General features: G+C 38.4%; 1 protein-coding gene across 6 annotated transcripts in view; it reads left to right on the forward strand.

Annotated features, from left to right (window-relative positions):
* The window catches only part of CABIN1 (calcineurin binding protein 1), a 118,083-nt gene extending 103,763 nt beyond the window's left edge, over positions 1-14,320 (forward strand). For 5 of the 6 annotated variants that reach the window (XM_055704796.1, XM_055704789.1, XM_055704801.1 and 2 more), the window contains 3 exons: positions 10,164-10,328; positions 12,188-12,414; positions 12,913-14,320. In XM_055704796.1, coding sequence (XP_055560771.1) covers positions 10,164-10,328; positions 12,188-12,414; positions 12,913-13,056 — 536 coding nt within the window. In that variant the 3' untranslated portion in view covers positions 13,057-14,320. The remainder of the gene's footprint in view (positions 1-10,163; positions 10,329-12,187; positions 12,415-12,912) is intronic. The other variant, XM_055704808.1, reaches the window with a different exon arrangement.
* The last annotated feature ends 913 nt before the right edge of the window (positions 14,321-15,233 follow it).

Below are 15,233 nucleotides of genomic sequence, written 5' to 3' on the forward strand. Positions count from 1 at the left end.
ATAATCTGAATTAGTCAGCGATGAAGAGCAAATTAGGGAGAAATCAGTTTTCCCAATTTGCTAATCTCTGAGTACAGGGCAAAATTGAAATTTAACATCCCATATTAGCAGTTCCATTATAATCATCTAATTTTCCTTTTTCACAAATCCAGGGAGAGGTTGTCTTGGGAGGGGAAGAAAGGAGAGGGGAGTGATAAGGAAGGGATGACTTAGTCAATGTGTAAACCATATTTATTACTGTCCTTGTGAAGCTAAAGAATAGATTTCTGTGGTGTCATAAAATATCTTGGCAGGCCTGTTCAACGGGGAGTAATTCTAGTTTGTGCCTAGACAACAGGGGAGAAAAAAAATGAATCCTCTGTGAGGTTGCTGTATGCTAACTAAGGAGACTGGTAGGAATGACAGTGCAGATAAGAACTCAGTCATTCTTTTAGTTTTCAAACAAAACTCACAAGCATTTCTGATGTGCTTTCCTTGCTGCAATTTTCCAGGCCACATTGCAGTGATTGGAACATTTATTTTAATCTTTTGACTTCCTAGGCTTTGTTAGGGTTGTAAAGTTGCATGCTTTCTATACATCATCTTGGTTGAGGGAGATGGAAGGTTTAGCTGCCAGAATTACACCCCTGAAACTATGTCTGAAGATCAAGAGGCTCTCTCTGCAGAGCTCTCATTCCTGTGCTGAATGCATGTGTTGTATCTGGCTTTCTGGCTCTCAGATCTACCTGACAAGTCATTTATTTAGCTGAGAGAGACACCACTTACTGCTGTGTCCTTTCTTTTTCTTTTCTTTTTAATTCTTCTACCTCTGCATCCACCTCCTCTAAAAAGAATTATTCATAATTCTGTTACAACCCTTTTTCATCTGCTTTCCATTAGCTCTGTTCTGTAAAGACTCTTCCCATTTTTAGAGTATTCTGTTTTCTTCTTTTTTGTCACCTCCTTCTGTATCTGTTTGTTCATGTGAAAGTATTCAACATGAGAGAGTATTAGCTGCTATAATTTTCTCTGACTTACCCCAGAAAAAATAATGGCTTTCCAAACAATGTTGGTGCTATGCCACTCATTTCTTATGTAAATATTTTAGTAATATTTTGTCTAGTACGTGACTAACTGGTACAGAATACAGCATGATGAAGTCCAGCAGGAAAGTGATGGTAGTGGTAGTTTCAGCATTACAGCTTCCTACATTTAGGCATAAAAGTACATTGGACTATTAGCCTTTGTGGCTCAGCCTGAGATTTCCTCTGGGGAAACTAAAATAGGACAATTAAGGTAAACCCTCTCCAGCCTGTCACACTGTTCCAGTATTATACTGTTCTGAATTGCTGAAAAGTCTTGACATTTTCTTCTTCTTCACTGTCCTTATTTTAATGTTGATTCTCATAAGGTATGAAGAGGAAAATATTCACATCTGAGTTTTGATACCAAGAGAAAGTTTTTATACTTGGAATTATTTAAAGTTGTGTTCTTCTTAAAGCCAGCTATTTACAAAATCAGAATATAAAATCAGAGTAGATGATTAACACTCCCCCCTCCCATTTAAATTTTTGTCCATTTAAGGCTTAAGTATTTCTGTATAAAAACAAGGTTACGATACAGCTGTCCAAACTTAGAAATTCAGAGCTAGGGAAGACAATTCTTTCTGTATTGTGCAGGAAAGTTGCACTCCATAAGCCCTGTGAATATCCTGCTATAATTTTAGGTGTTTGTTATCTAGGTACAACAGGGCAAGAAGGTGTAAGTGTATTTCAATCTGTAGAACTTTTAGACTTTCGGAAGCACAAGAAATAAATGCAAGTGAGGACAGTAGCATGGAAAGGTAAGCAGCACTACTGTAATAGTGAGCCATGAAGTTAAATTGTTAAGTGTGTGTAGGCTTCAGCAGACTCCCTAAAAGACACATGTTCAAAATAAAGAGGGTTTTTTGAAGTGGTGGGTCTTAAAAAATCAGTAATGCTGTTGTAGTATGGCATTTTGTCCTGTAGGCTAACAGGACATCGGAGTCCTACAAGTACTTCTAGGTATAAAGAGCATCTTTTCCCAGAAGTCTGCAGCTTAGTTTATTTTTAACAACTGATACACGACCTTAGGTTGATACTGAGTTTTCAGAAGACTGATGCAATTTATGTCAGGGAGTGGGAAATACTGCAAAGAATGTCAGCTCTGTAATTTCGCATTGAGAGCATGTGTCTTCAAAGTAAAAGAGTGCATGGCACAAGGATTCACCTTGATTCCACAGTTTCTAGATTTCCAGACATCAGTGGATAGACATAATCCCTGTTTCTATCTGAGTGAAATAATGGAGATTGTAGTTTTTCATCTTTAGTTGAGTTTAGCCACGTGCTGATCTCAGGATCTTCTGAGTTTGCTTGTCATAAATTTCTAAAGACAAGATACAGATTTTAAGAACCTGTAATTCAGTGTACTGAAAACTTTCTGCCTACACAAAAAGCCCACGGTATTTGGCCCTCTTGGCCATGCTTTATTTTAGCTATGCATTTCAATTCAAATGTTCAGGTACTTTTCAAATGACTGGAAGTAGTAATATTCAACCCTCTTAACAGCAGTCAGCGTCTCACCTTGGTTTTTCTGCCGAATTAAAAATTGTGCTTTAGAGCACAGGGGGGTTCTCAACAGATGGCTTAAAAAAAGCTGAAATACATAAAAGGTTAGGCTGGCCAAGGACCTGTGGCCTCACATCAGCCTTCTTCATATTGCAGTTACCAGACATTAGGGTTCTCTCTTAAATGCACATGTTCTTCTGCTCTGTTTTCTTGCGTCACTTGTATGCAACTTACTTTCAGTACTCTCTCCTTCATTTCCCATGTTGACTTACTCTGGGTTTTGGCAGCTGTCTTCCTGATTTTCCAAGGCTGAATTCCTCCAAGGCTTTAGAAGCTCCTCTTTAAATACTTCTCACCCCATGTCTTTTGTACCATCCTAGTGTAGAAGCTCCTATCCACCTGTTAGTGACTGCGAAGTCACTGATGGAAATCACTGGCTGCCGTCAGCTAGCTCTGTGTTTGCTCTCTCTGATCTCTTGCTGCTTCAGCCTCCTTGGCATTGGTATTCTCACTTCCCCTTGTCTGATCCTTGCTCTTCATGAAGCTTTTTATTTTTCACAATGGGTGCACTCTGAAAACAACTTCACTGCTGAATGTCAGTAGGGGGTTTCCTGTTTGTGAGTGACTTCTTAATTCCTTTCTGCCTAGTGCTCAGACAGTATCAGTCAGTCATGTTTTTTCCTTCTCCCTTTGGAAGGACACCAATTTGCTTTTCTATCGCAACAAATTCATTCCAGAATGGTTTTTCAGTGCACTTAATGTCTATTTCTGATCTTTACCCTTCAGATTTCTTAAGTTTTATTTATTCAGTCCAACGCCGTGCAGGAAATCCTTTGACATTAAAACTGTTGTTGTTTTTTGTACCCATCTTAGCTCAGTAAGAACAAATAGAACAGGAGCAGCAGCTTCCCACCGGTGAGGTGGTGGTACATAGGCAGGGGTTTAGTGCAGTCTGGGCCGGTTTGTGGTCCAAGAGGCTCTCTAGCCCCATGCACCCTTAGATCCCCCTGAAAATCCTGGGGAGTCATTGACATGTGGGTCTTTTACACTAATGGAACATATTTTCTGGAGACCTTTTGTAGAAGAAGTTGTAATGATGCTACATTGTTAACAGTATGTTTCAGTTTCACTGATATTAGATTATTGCCAGCAGCATAAAATTTACATATATTCCCGAATGAATGAAGACTGAAGAGAGATGTAGTTGTAACCCTACTGCAGAGGTATTACATTACTTACAAAGTTCTTAGAAAATTGTAGGGTGTTATTATATTCTTTTAAGAGATTTTTCTAACAGCTGCTTTTGCTAATTTGCATTGTGCTTAGCTGGCAGTCAGGCCAAAGGAGGATGAAATACTGACTGAGAAGGAAAACTCTTAACAGCTTTCATTAAATAACTAGTACATAAAATGCAGAAGCGGTAGACTACAAATGAGTGAGTGCTTCTATCCACAGATGCTACTTTGTGATGCTCTCCAAATGATGTGTGCTTGCTGAGTCAGATATTAAAACACAAGTATCAATTATCTGTATTATTATAATGCCATTTGAAAGTTCATGTAGTTGAATACCAACTGTTGTCTTTTCGATTTAGGCCCATGCTTTTTTTTGTATTGAAGTTTTATTTTGCTTTAAAAATAGAGAGAAAGTTAGTATTGAACTTCAGGGCTTTTCTTTACCAACATGTATGCCAGCTTTCTGCACCTCTAGGAAACTTGGTAGTGGCAGGAGATGTTTTTGGACATGATAATTCCACTATCTCTGCTGTTAGACTGGCCCCAGCGTGGCTGTTATGGTGACCTGGTAGCTTGGGAATTAGTATGGGCCAGAGGCTATTTCCAGGAAGCACTTTGAGATCAGCCACCTGGTTTGTCTTTTCACATTAATGTTGTTCTGTGACAGCTGACCTCAGGCATTAGGAAGCATATTTGGGTATGTCTCATATAATTTTACAGTAGAGTCTCTGTTCAGGACCCTAGCAATAAATATAGCAGTATGCCATGCTATTACAGTGTGAACTACTGTTCACCAGACTGCTTGAATTTCTTTCATTTCAAGGGGCAATAGAATTTGTGTTCTGCAGCTTTTCGCCTCCAAAATTACTCTGTTGCTTAATTTTTAACACATGGCTTTATATGTCAGCTTTGAATGTAATTTCCAGAATTTGGCATTTCAAGTCAAATATTATTTTTATAGCTATGACTTTGGTAGTGTTTTTTTAGAAATAAATTTCATGGCAGGATATTTGAAATTAATTTAGTGAAAGAAAACGTGTAAGGAAAGGCTACCAAGTATACCTACCACATCCTGTGATGAACTAAGTGATCTCACTGCCTGCTGTGGTGTAGTACCTCATGGCAGATACAGTTTGAGGGCTGATGCTGTCATTATTTCGGTAGGTTAGCATCCTTAAAAAAACTCTGTTCAGCTGAACCAGCCTTGTGTTCCAGTGCAGTCTTTCCATTGACTTAGTAGCACAGCATATGAGGAAACTCTGAGCTCCTTCAAATTCAAGCTTTCCATGGCTTTTCCAACTGCTGTATGGGGAAAAAAGTTGTATTAATTCCCAGCACACTGGAGGGTGAGGCAGATGGAATACGAAAAAGTAACTCTTTTCACATCAGCACTATTCTTTGGAAGGGTAGGAGGTTTACTGCACTGTGTCAGGGACCAAAGGATCAGACCTGTTTCCATCACCGTGGCAAAAAAAATAGTAATACCTATTTTGTATGGTAAATGAGTAACAGTCAGTTCTGTGAACAATTGCATGTGCTGTGGGTGGCCGTTAAAATACAAAGGAAACCAGTTGTTACTGGGACTAGTAAAGTAAGTATTTCTTAGTGTCTGTGGCACACAGAATTCCGTTGTACTCTTTTGAAGTGGTTGGAAGGCAAGGTAGTACAGATTTGCTAAATCATAGTAATGTATTTTCAGGCTTTTTGTCTTGACACATGGAACTACTGGGAAAGGTGTTTTGCAGAGGGATGAAGGCAAGTGGTGCAAGTGCTCTATTTAAGCACTTGCAAGCTGTTGTCTGTTCATTTCTCCAAGCATTTGCTTTTGAAATCACGTTAGTATTCTGTCCTGGAGTTCAAATCTCAGCTCCTTCCTTTTTCTTATAATGAAATTATGTTTTCTGTATGCACTGTAAGTTGCTAGTATCCTTTAATATATCTGCTGCAATACTTCAAACTGCTTCCGTCAGAAACTGGAAAACATTTCTTTCCAGGTGCTAGTCACATTTTCTGGGCTTGTCTTTCAGTTGTCATGTAATAGGCTTAGTGCATGACTAAAGGATTTTTTTAAAATTCCACATAAAATGTTTTATAACACTGTAATGTTAATGTCTCTTACACCTGACAGCATGATGAAATCAAATGATTAAGTGTACAGTGCAGAGAGACCAGGGCAGCTGTTTACTGGTTACAGTACTACTGCTTTTAAACTTTCTCCACATTTGCAGATTGCCAAGTGAATATTTTTGGTGGTGTTATTTTTCATTTTATACACATCAGAATAGCAAAGTAAATTGTCTCCATATAAAAACAGTTGCCAGAGTTGTATAAGCTATATGTTTATAGTGTGTGGATATATGTATATAGTGTATTCTCCGTATAAAGAGAGACAGAGAGAGAGAACATTAACTGTGATGAAGTCATGAACCCAGGCGCCCGCTATAGGCATCTGCAAACACTGGTTACCCTGGTAACAAGTGGAAAGAGGTTGGAGAGGAAAGCTGGAGTAGGTTGTTGCATTGAATTGTTTTCAGCTTGTTTCTTCCTCACTAAAGCAGGGAGATGTTGAAAGGTATGATGTCCCTCTTTCTATGTGTATACTATTTTATATGTATTTAGACAGTTGTTGGGAAAGGGAAGGCTAAAAAAAAAATACTTGTAATTCAGCTCTGTTGGAGATGAACTTTTCAGTGTAAGTAATAATATGCATTGCAAATCTCTGGATTTTTTTCTATGTTCTTCATTTTTGTGTGTTGTGTTGTAAGGTGAGAGCGCTAAATGGATCTCCAGAGTACAGTACCTGTCCCATCTTCAGCCTGGAGACAAGTGACTGTTGCATATTATGCCTTCAGAAATTGATTTTCTTTTAAACTGGGTTTGCAGAGCTAAGGTTTGAAAAGCTGCCAGTACAGTACAAGTACTGGGTATTACCAAAAGATTTGTTAACTGATACTAAATCTGAGCTTCTGAACACCTTCAGAATGTGCTGTACTTACATTGTTGTGCTCTTGCACTTGTGCTGAATATTGTGGCTCATGAGTTAGTGGAGTCTTTACCTCCCTGGGGAAAGTTTTTATTAGAAAAACTAGGACATTATGTTCAGGGCTATATCGGCATCTTCCACAAGACAAATATCAAGATATGCTCCTCAGAAATCTGTTTTGGACAAATAATAGGAGAGCCAACTGTGGTGTGTTTCTTCCTGATTATCCTTTTCTCTTTTGCCCTTTTTGTCTGTAATGAAAAAGGATATAATAAATAACTGTGCACTATATTAAAATATAAATTATTATATATACACCTGAAACAAACAAATCTTATAACTTTGAAGAAATCTAAAAAATATTTGGTCATTAACTTTATTTTTCATGTAGAAATAATGCCGCTCAGGTGAGTGTTACAAAAAATAAAAATTCAAAATTGCACAGTCCTAAGAGAATACAGCATATGACCCAGTCAGGGGATAGAATTCAATCGCTGTGTATTTTAACACCTCTGACAGCAAGGGATTGATTAATAGACAGTGGTTCTTGATTTCTCTTACACTGAAAGATGCAGCCTAATAGCATGTTAACAAGTGGTGTTTCCAGGAGTGCAGTGATACAAATACACACTTGGTGTGCCAGACTCCTGCCCTTCCATTTCCATTCAATTCTACGTGAACGAGGGCTGACACATACTTTTGTTCAAATTAAATGTAAATTTAGTACACTATAAAACTGGCTCTTCAAAACTTAACAAAAATGAATAGGGTATGGAAGATGGAGATACAGATGAGTATCCTGATTGCTCATAAAAGAACGTTGACTGATATCGGTCTTATAGCATCTTCCTAGAAACAGGATGCTCAAAAGAGCTTTTGTCAGTGGGGCATAATTTAGTTAAAATAAAGCACAGCAAATCAGCTTAAGCAATGATATATCTTATAATTAAACAAAGATTATATTCAGCCTAAGAGGTAGAGTTTTGCCATTAAACAGTATTGCAAATTGGAGATCTTATTCTGAATAGTGAACTAATAAGTCCCTAATGTAATTTAGCAGTTGAGTACATACAGAAAAAAGTTCTCAGTTTGCAGTGTAGCTGAGGCTGTGGGAGTTGCCATTTATTTGTATATAGTATTGTATCTGTTAAATTAATTACTGTCTTGTGTTCTTGGTTAATAAGAGGATAAGAAAGATTCTGTTAGTACTTACCCTAGATGAGACTCTGATTCTGGAGTGCTGGGGTAAGTTAAAAAGGAGTTGACTTCTTAGCTGTCTTGTAGGATAATCTTCTGAAATCATCATTTTCATCTTGCTTTTCTTCAAATGTTGATGTAATGTTTCATCCTATCTTCTGATCAAGTGTCTTGTAGCCATTTCAGTGTGGGAGTCTTCTGGGTTTAGACTACAGCTTATCGTCAGATGCTGGCAGTGTAATGGGATATGTGTATCTTGGCTTCAGGCCATGTTAGGGCTGATCCTTTGTACAGTCTCTTGTACTTTGTCAGCATGTGGTTGATCATACATGTATCTGTTATAAAGGGCAGGCAAATACACAAAATGGTCTTTCAGCTATCTTCTGCTTCTGAAACAGGGAAACAATGAATTAAGATTTTCTTAATCAAGATTCCTGTAGTTAAGTACTTCCTTCTCTGTTGTTTTTAAGCTGATTTGGTCTATTAATACAATATATGTATAGAGGCACTATTATTTTCCTACTTCCAGTGCTGTATTTTGAAGTATCCATAGAGAAGTGTTTAAGAGAGTGCTGAGAATGAGATCTACATTCTTCTGCATTAGACCTTTCCATTTTGTGCTCGATAGTGAGTGGAACATCACAGAACAGAAGCTGCCTGTGATTTGTGCTGTAGTGTGTGACCTTTCCTTTTTGGGAGCTATTGGAGAATTCTCTACAAGCAAACTCATTTATCCTAAGGCTTATATTGGCTATCAGCTACAAGTTTAGATGATGGGTTCTTTTCTTTACCAATGACAATTAGTGGATGAAAGAACTTACAGACTGCTTTGGTAAGCCTTTTTTTTGTACAAATTATTCAAGGACCCTAGAAAATCTAATTTGTTTGAAGTGGCATTTTTCAAACTGCATTGATCTGACTTTCTGACTTTTACCAAGCTGTTAAGCTGTAATGTTGGCTTAAGCATTTTCTGCAAGGGAAACTCTCATACAGAAGAATATTACCATGGTGAATTCCAAGTTCTTATCTACATTGATGAAGGTAGAGAAGTGTTTTCAACACTTGAGGGGGTGTGAGTATTTTTCCAATGAGGAAAAGTTGAAACATATATATTCCTTTTTAAGACATCACACTGTCAAAATCCCAAGTTAATTTAGAGCATGGACATAATAAAGAATTTTAGAGCAAGTTAGACGGTGAATATACATTGCATCTGCTGGTCTGTGGTAGCTGCCTGTGCACACTTTAGCCTGTGTAAATAGAAGGCCATTCAAAATAGGCTAGACAGCCCTTTGGTTTTGAAGGACATCTTCATTTTTATTGGAGAATAAGAGCTTTTTGTGTGTCCGTAGCCGTGAAAGGCTTACTGCTATTTCAGTCTGCCCTTTCCAGAAGGGGCACTAGTAGCTCTCAGTAGTTCAGTGAAAATTACTCCTGTTATGTACAATATGCAGCTCAGAGTTAAGAAAACTGGTTTAGCACTGCGTTAATTTAAAAGCAGATACAGCTGGTGTACATAAATAAAGAGATTGTACACACGCATACATAGATTCTGAGTTATAAGTGTATCAAGTTCTGGAATAGCAAAAGGTGGGAATTTTAGACTAATGTACTTACGAAGGTACAGTGCACATAGCAGTGAAAAGTGGGCATTTAGTATAACTTTATATTGGTTGCATTAAAAACAGATTTGACCCTGTGACTGGATATGCACAGTAATTAATCTTACTTACCAGTAAGCTGTGTTCAGTGTAGCATGTACCTGTGGTTGCAGAGCGCGAGCCATCGATCCCAGCTGGCTCATCATTAAGGGTGATGGATTATGCTCTGCATGTGTGGCGTTTCAACCCTTACATCTCCAAAGGAAAATGGTCAAGTTGTGTGTGTTTTTCTTGCAGATGTGCAGAGATAACAAAATGTCATACACAACATTTTTTTCTTTTGCTTTTTAAATGACATTCACTTTTTCTAAGAGTTTGAATTGATGGCACCAAATATGAAAAAATTGGTATTGCCATCTTAGCTTGCCAATATTTAATTTCACTCAGTCATGTTACAGTTTAGAAATAGAACAAGGGTTAAAAAACCAATTCTACCAGTTGGTTAGACAGCAAAAGGATTGAGGCTTAGGAGAGAGATCAGGATGTCTCTTAATCTGTGAATTATATTTCATTACTAAAGAGGAAGAAGAGCTTGAAGTGCCTTTGGAGGGGCTTGGATTTCAGCAACAGGAGTCACGGCTTTGTCAGCAGATGAAAATGGCTACTGTTGCACCATCGCCGGAGCCTGTTTGCTGGCAGGTGGAATCAGTGACCAGCACAAATTCAGGACATGTTTGTACCCAAGGTAGGAGCTTTCTGTGCTTCAAAGAATTCTGAAGATGGGTGGTTAGCTGCAGATCAGTCTGTAAGGACTGATTGATTGGATAGTTGTGATTCATATTCCTCAGTTTCTCTGCCTGCCTCCCAGTCAAGTATTCCAGAGTTTAGAGGCATTTCTGGCAATGTCCCAGCTTTCTGGGAAGGTGTCTTGTCCCTTAATGGTTATTCTTTTTGGTGCATGACTCACATGCTAAATACCATGGCAGCAAAGCAAGAAAACCCACAAACCAACAAACAACCCCAAAGCAACAAACCACCACCCAGTACCATGCTATCATGCTATATAATTTGTTGCATAGTTTGTGCATCCTTTAAAGTAGAATTTTTCTTTTAACTGAAATCTTACACGGGGCAATATGACAACACTTTGGATTACACTATTGGAATATTTAGCAGCAGGAAATTATTTTTCACAAAACCTGACTCAGTCTAACTAAACATAAAAATCAGCATTACAGCAGTTAATGCATTCTATCCCTCCTCTACTCCCTTCTCAAGAGAAGTAGGAGTTGGTGTTTTAATTGAAAAAACATAGAACTTGGTACTTCAGGCAGGCATAATTTAGATATTCATGGTTGGGGTATTTCAGTTTTCCTTATTTGTGAGAGGCAGATTATTATCCTGTGTCTGTTTACTGCAGTATTTCTGGTACTTTACTCTGAAATGATTAGCTGCCCATGGAGATGGGTCACTGACCCTGATGGAAAGCCATGCCTCATCTGTTGTGGCAGTTCTTGTATTCTTCTATACAGTTGAGAACATACAATTCAATTTTACATCCTGTAGTAGTTAGTTCTACTGCTGGTTGTTTTTCCAGATAGCATTAGGATGCTGGCATTTTATTTTGCTATGTTTAAGTGGCCATGTCAGTTCCAGAAAACTGCAAGAGATAGATTTGACAAGTCTTGAATATGAAAAAATTTGTATGAACACCTGTCGTTATTATCAGTCAGAGATAGACTCTGGTGTTTTCATTCATATAGGTTTTAAAAAAAATAGTTTTGACTTCATATGAAGCAGCATTATTAGTAAGAAGTATCTTTTAACAAATTCTCAGTTCTTAGTGTGAAAGCATTGTCTTCTACTGGTTATTGTTGTGTGTGTGTTATTTTGTAATGTGAATAGTGCCTAGGGAAGTGCCTAGGAAGATCCCTCTTCATTTCATTAGAAGAGCCCTGTCTGAGCAAGTCTGCATTGTAAAGACCACAAACTGAGACACTCAGGGAGGATGTGGAAATGATGCTAACTAGTGTGGAGAACAGTGGCATGAGCACACCAAGGAGGTTTTTATGGCAGGATCTGAAGAGAGTAATGAGGAAATTTTGATGGGTGTTACCATAATGGTTTTTTTCAGTTGTTGAGGAGTTGCTATCTCAATAATTAAAAAGGCAACACTATGGGAGAGGAAATAAGACATAAGTAAAGCTGAGTAGCTTTATTTGTTGCATTACAGAATGGAGAGGCAGTTAGAGAATGCAAAGATAAGATGCTCGCACCTGAAACAAGTGGGGAAATGGTGTTTGTAGTAGCCTTCTAACTAGATGTGGATGGGTCAGTGCTGCACTGCCACTTGTCATGCTTGGTCAGATTGAGTTTCTGCTGTCCAGTAAGATTTGTTTATAAATTATTACTGGTTTCTAGTTGTCATTATAGAATCTTGAGGCACTTTCTTCTTCTGTTTCTGAGCCTTAATCAAAGCAAGGCTTAAGGCTTGAAGAAAGGCCTTTTGAGCCAGCCATATGTCTAACAATGAACTGTTCCCTCTTCTTTGACAACTGAAACCCTAGATAGCTTCCTAACGTGTTTTTTCTTACTTCTGTTTAGCCTCCAGTTCCAAGCCTGAACTCAGCTCCAGTTCACAGACTTTGGGAAGTCAGCAGAACAAGACAGATGGCACCCGAGTAAAAACTCGCATTCTGCCCAACATGCCAAAGCTTTTCATACCTTCATCTGTCACCAAATTTCCACCTGAGATCACTGTCACTCCACCCACTCCCACCCTCCTTTCTCCAAAGGGCAGCATTTCAGAAGAGACCAAGCAAAAATTAAAGGTAATAAAAGGGAAACAATAATTTTTTAGATTATTGTTTGTATCTTAACTCTCCCCTCAATAAAATATTTGTATGAAAGGAGCAACAGTTCCTGTTCCCAGTTCATAACCAGAGATAGTATCAGTAGTGGAAGAAGATGCTAGCTATTATCAGCAGGAGTCAGTTTTTAAGGAATGGTGAAATATTGGCCATGGGTGAAATCATAGGTATCCTCATCCTTGTCCCTTTTCTGAGGGGATTAGCAAGAATTACAAAAATGGGTAAGGGAGCTAGTGCAGCCCTCGCAGTTTTGAGGTTAGTGGAAGTTACCAGAATATTAACTGTGGGGAAGCCTACTGGTAAATGTTACGTTGTTTCACATTAGGATGCCATATCTTTGTAGAAGTAAGAGAGCTATTAAATGTGAAGGAGTAGCAACCAGTGGGCTTTTATCCCTGTGATCATGGGTTTATCCTGACTATTTAGCAATATATTCTCTCTCTCTCTTTTTGGGATCAGTCTGCTATTTTGTCTGCTCAGTCTGCAGCGAATGTAAAGAAGGAGAGCCTTTGTCAGCCAGCTTTGGAAATCTTAGAGACCTCAAGCCAGGAGTCCTCACTGGAAAGTGATACTGATGAAGATGATGACTACATGGACATATGAATGAATTCTGGCCATCATCAACACAACCATATAACCATTCTTCTTGTTTCCAGCATCACTGGCAGCTGAAACATCTTCGTTGGCATTACTCTCCATTTAATTGGCATCATTGTGTTCTTCACTTTCATTACCTTTGTTATCACCACTACCACTTGTATTGCCTTCAAAATCTTCGCCATTCTCCCCATCATGGTGCTTGATGGAAGAAATGATTGTTTACCAGGCAGTTAATTAATTTGGACCACGCTGTCACCTTTAACTTCAGTAAACGCAAGGATGTTTTGAGCTGCAGTTCATATCTCTCTCCTGTTCCTGCCTCTTCAAACCAGAGTCTTGGGAGTTACTCCAGTAGGTCTTTTATATAGCATTTTCTTCCTTTTAGTTGTCTTTTTCCATTTTTCCCACTAATTAAGTTTTTCTCCCAGTAATACAACAACGTAATGTCTGTCTAGCCATGCCACGATTAGTCCAACAACTCCTTTTAAGGTGAACCGAGCAGGGGAAATTTGCTGAGCTGGTAGAGGTTTTGACTGCATGAAGAAAGCCTGTGGCTCTGTTGTGGGGCAAGAAGGGTGAGCTTGAGAGTCTGTCAGCTCCTTGGCGCTGCTGGAGGATGCTTTGTTGGAATTTGTCTCAGTTACAGTAGGCAAAGAACAAGCTTTTCCAGGCAGACAGAGAGGTTGCCCTCCTGTTTGTGTTCATTTCACACCAATGTATGAGGTCCAGCAAAAATTACCTATCTGAATGTTGGCTTAAAAAACTGATCTTTCCAGAATTGTCTTACAGTCCTTTCTCTTCTAATGCCTTGGACAAGCATTTTGAATTGGGGGCTAGATGATATTTTTATGGTGGTATTGAAAAAACTTGAAAGATTTCAATACCGTTACAGTAATGTCTGTTTTTTACAGAATGACACGAAAAGGTGTTTTTTACCTATCTGCAGAGGGACTGCTCACAGTTATTTATATGAGAAAATACTGGTAACGAAGATCCTTTTTTTTTCTACTGAATGTTAACTTTGTAAGCTAATGAATGCAAACCATGCAAAAAAATACATGTCACACTATATATACACATACGTGTGCGCCCACACACATATATATATGTGTATGTGCATATATATATATGTATGTATGTATATTAAAAAAGCAAATGCATACAGCTTGCAATGTCAGACTTCTTTGTGTTTGGGGGAGGTGGTTTTCTGTAAAATGCGGAGCTTTGTATAAACTTTTGGTTTTTTTTCTAATAAAGTTGAAATGTACTGTTGTCTCTGTTTGTCTGAGAGGGCAAGGTACCATGGTTATGGAAAAAGTACTACTGCTCCCTTTTATTTCTCAGATAAGAAAGTAGTGGAGGAAGGAAGGTGGGGGGAAGCCTCTTCCTTTTCTGAAGACTGCCAGAGCTCTTCGGATGGGTTTGGTCCTGCGTGACCCAAAACCCGGGTCAGCCAGTGTTGCCAGGATTGCCTGCAGTGGGTTTACTTCCCTATTGAGACATGATCTGAATTGTTTTTCACCTGAGTATTTTTGAATGCTGTTGAACAACATAAGGGGGAAGACAACACGTGGTGAACAGGATCACATAAAATATTTGACTATACAAATTAACATTTAATCCACTATTACAGTCATTGCTCCCATTCACTGTAAGAATGGTAAATAGACCATGGATAAAAAGATGCTGCATCAAACCTTGTATTGCAAGTTTATTCTTATATTTTGGATTGGTTGTTTTGAACAAAATGTGATTCTATAAGCAAATAAGCATGTCCATCTTGAGCGTATTAGCAACTGTTTGTGTAACTTGTTCACTTATTACAAGTGGTAGGTGAGCTGGGTGCAACTGATGTGGAGAAGATCAGGTAACTAATCTTTTCTTAAAAGCAAGTGGGTATTTTCAGTAGTAATGTTTTCAGTGTTTGCTTTTTAATTTGTTGTAAGTTATTGGAAATGCAGTGCGTAGCATACTGTATAGTCATTGACTTGGTAATAGGCTAAGGTTTTAGATAATCAGGCATGATTATTTTTTTTCCCCCCAGAAGATAGCACAGGGAAAAGGAAATCGGCTTCTTATGAGAAATGGAACACAACTCAGAGGACGTAGTTCTGAATAGGGTTCATTTCACCCAGGTAGAATAGACTACATAGGCTTTTTGGCTAATGTGTATTCTTAAA

Source organism: Falco cherrug, chromosome 1 (assembly GCF_023634085.1).
Source record: "Falco cherrug isolate bFalChe1 chromosome 1, bFalChe1.pri, whole genome shotgun sequence".
NCBI classification, from domain to species: Eukaryota; Metazoa; Chordata; class Aves; order Falconiformes; family Falconidae; genus Falco; species Falco cherrug.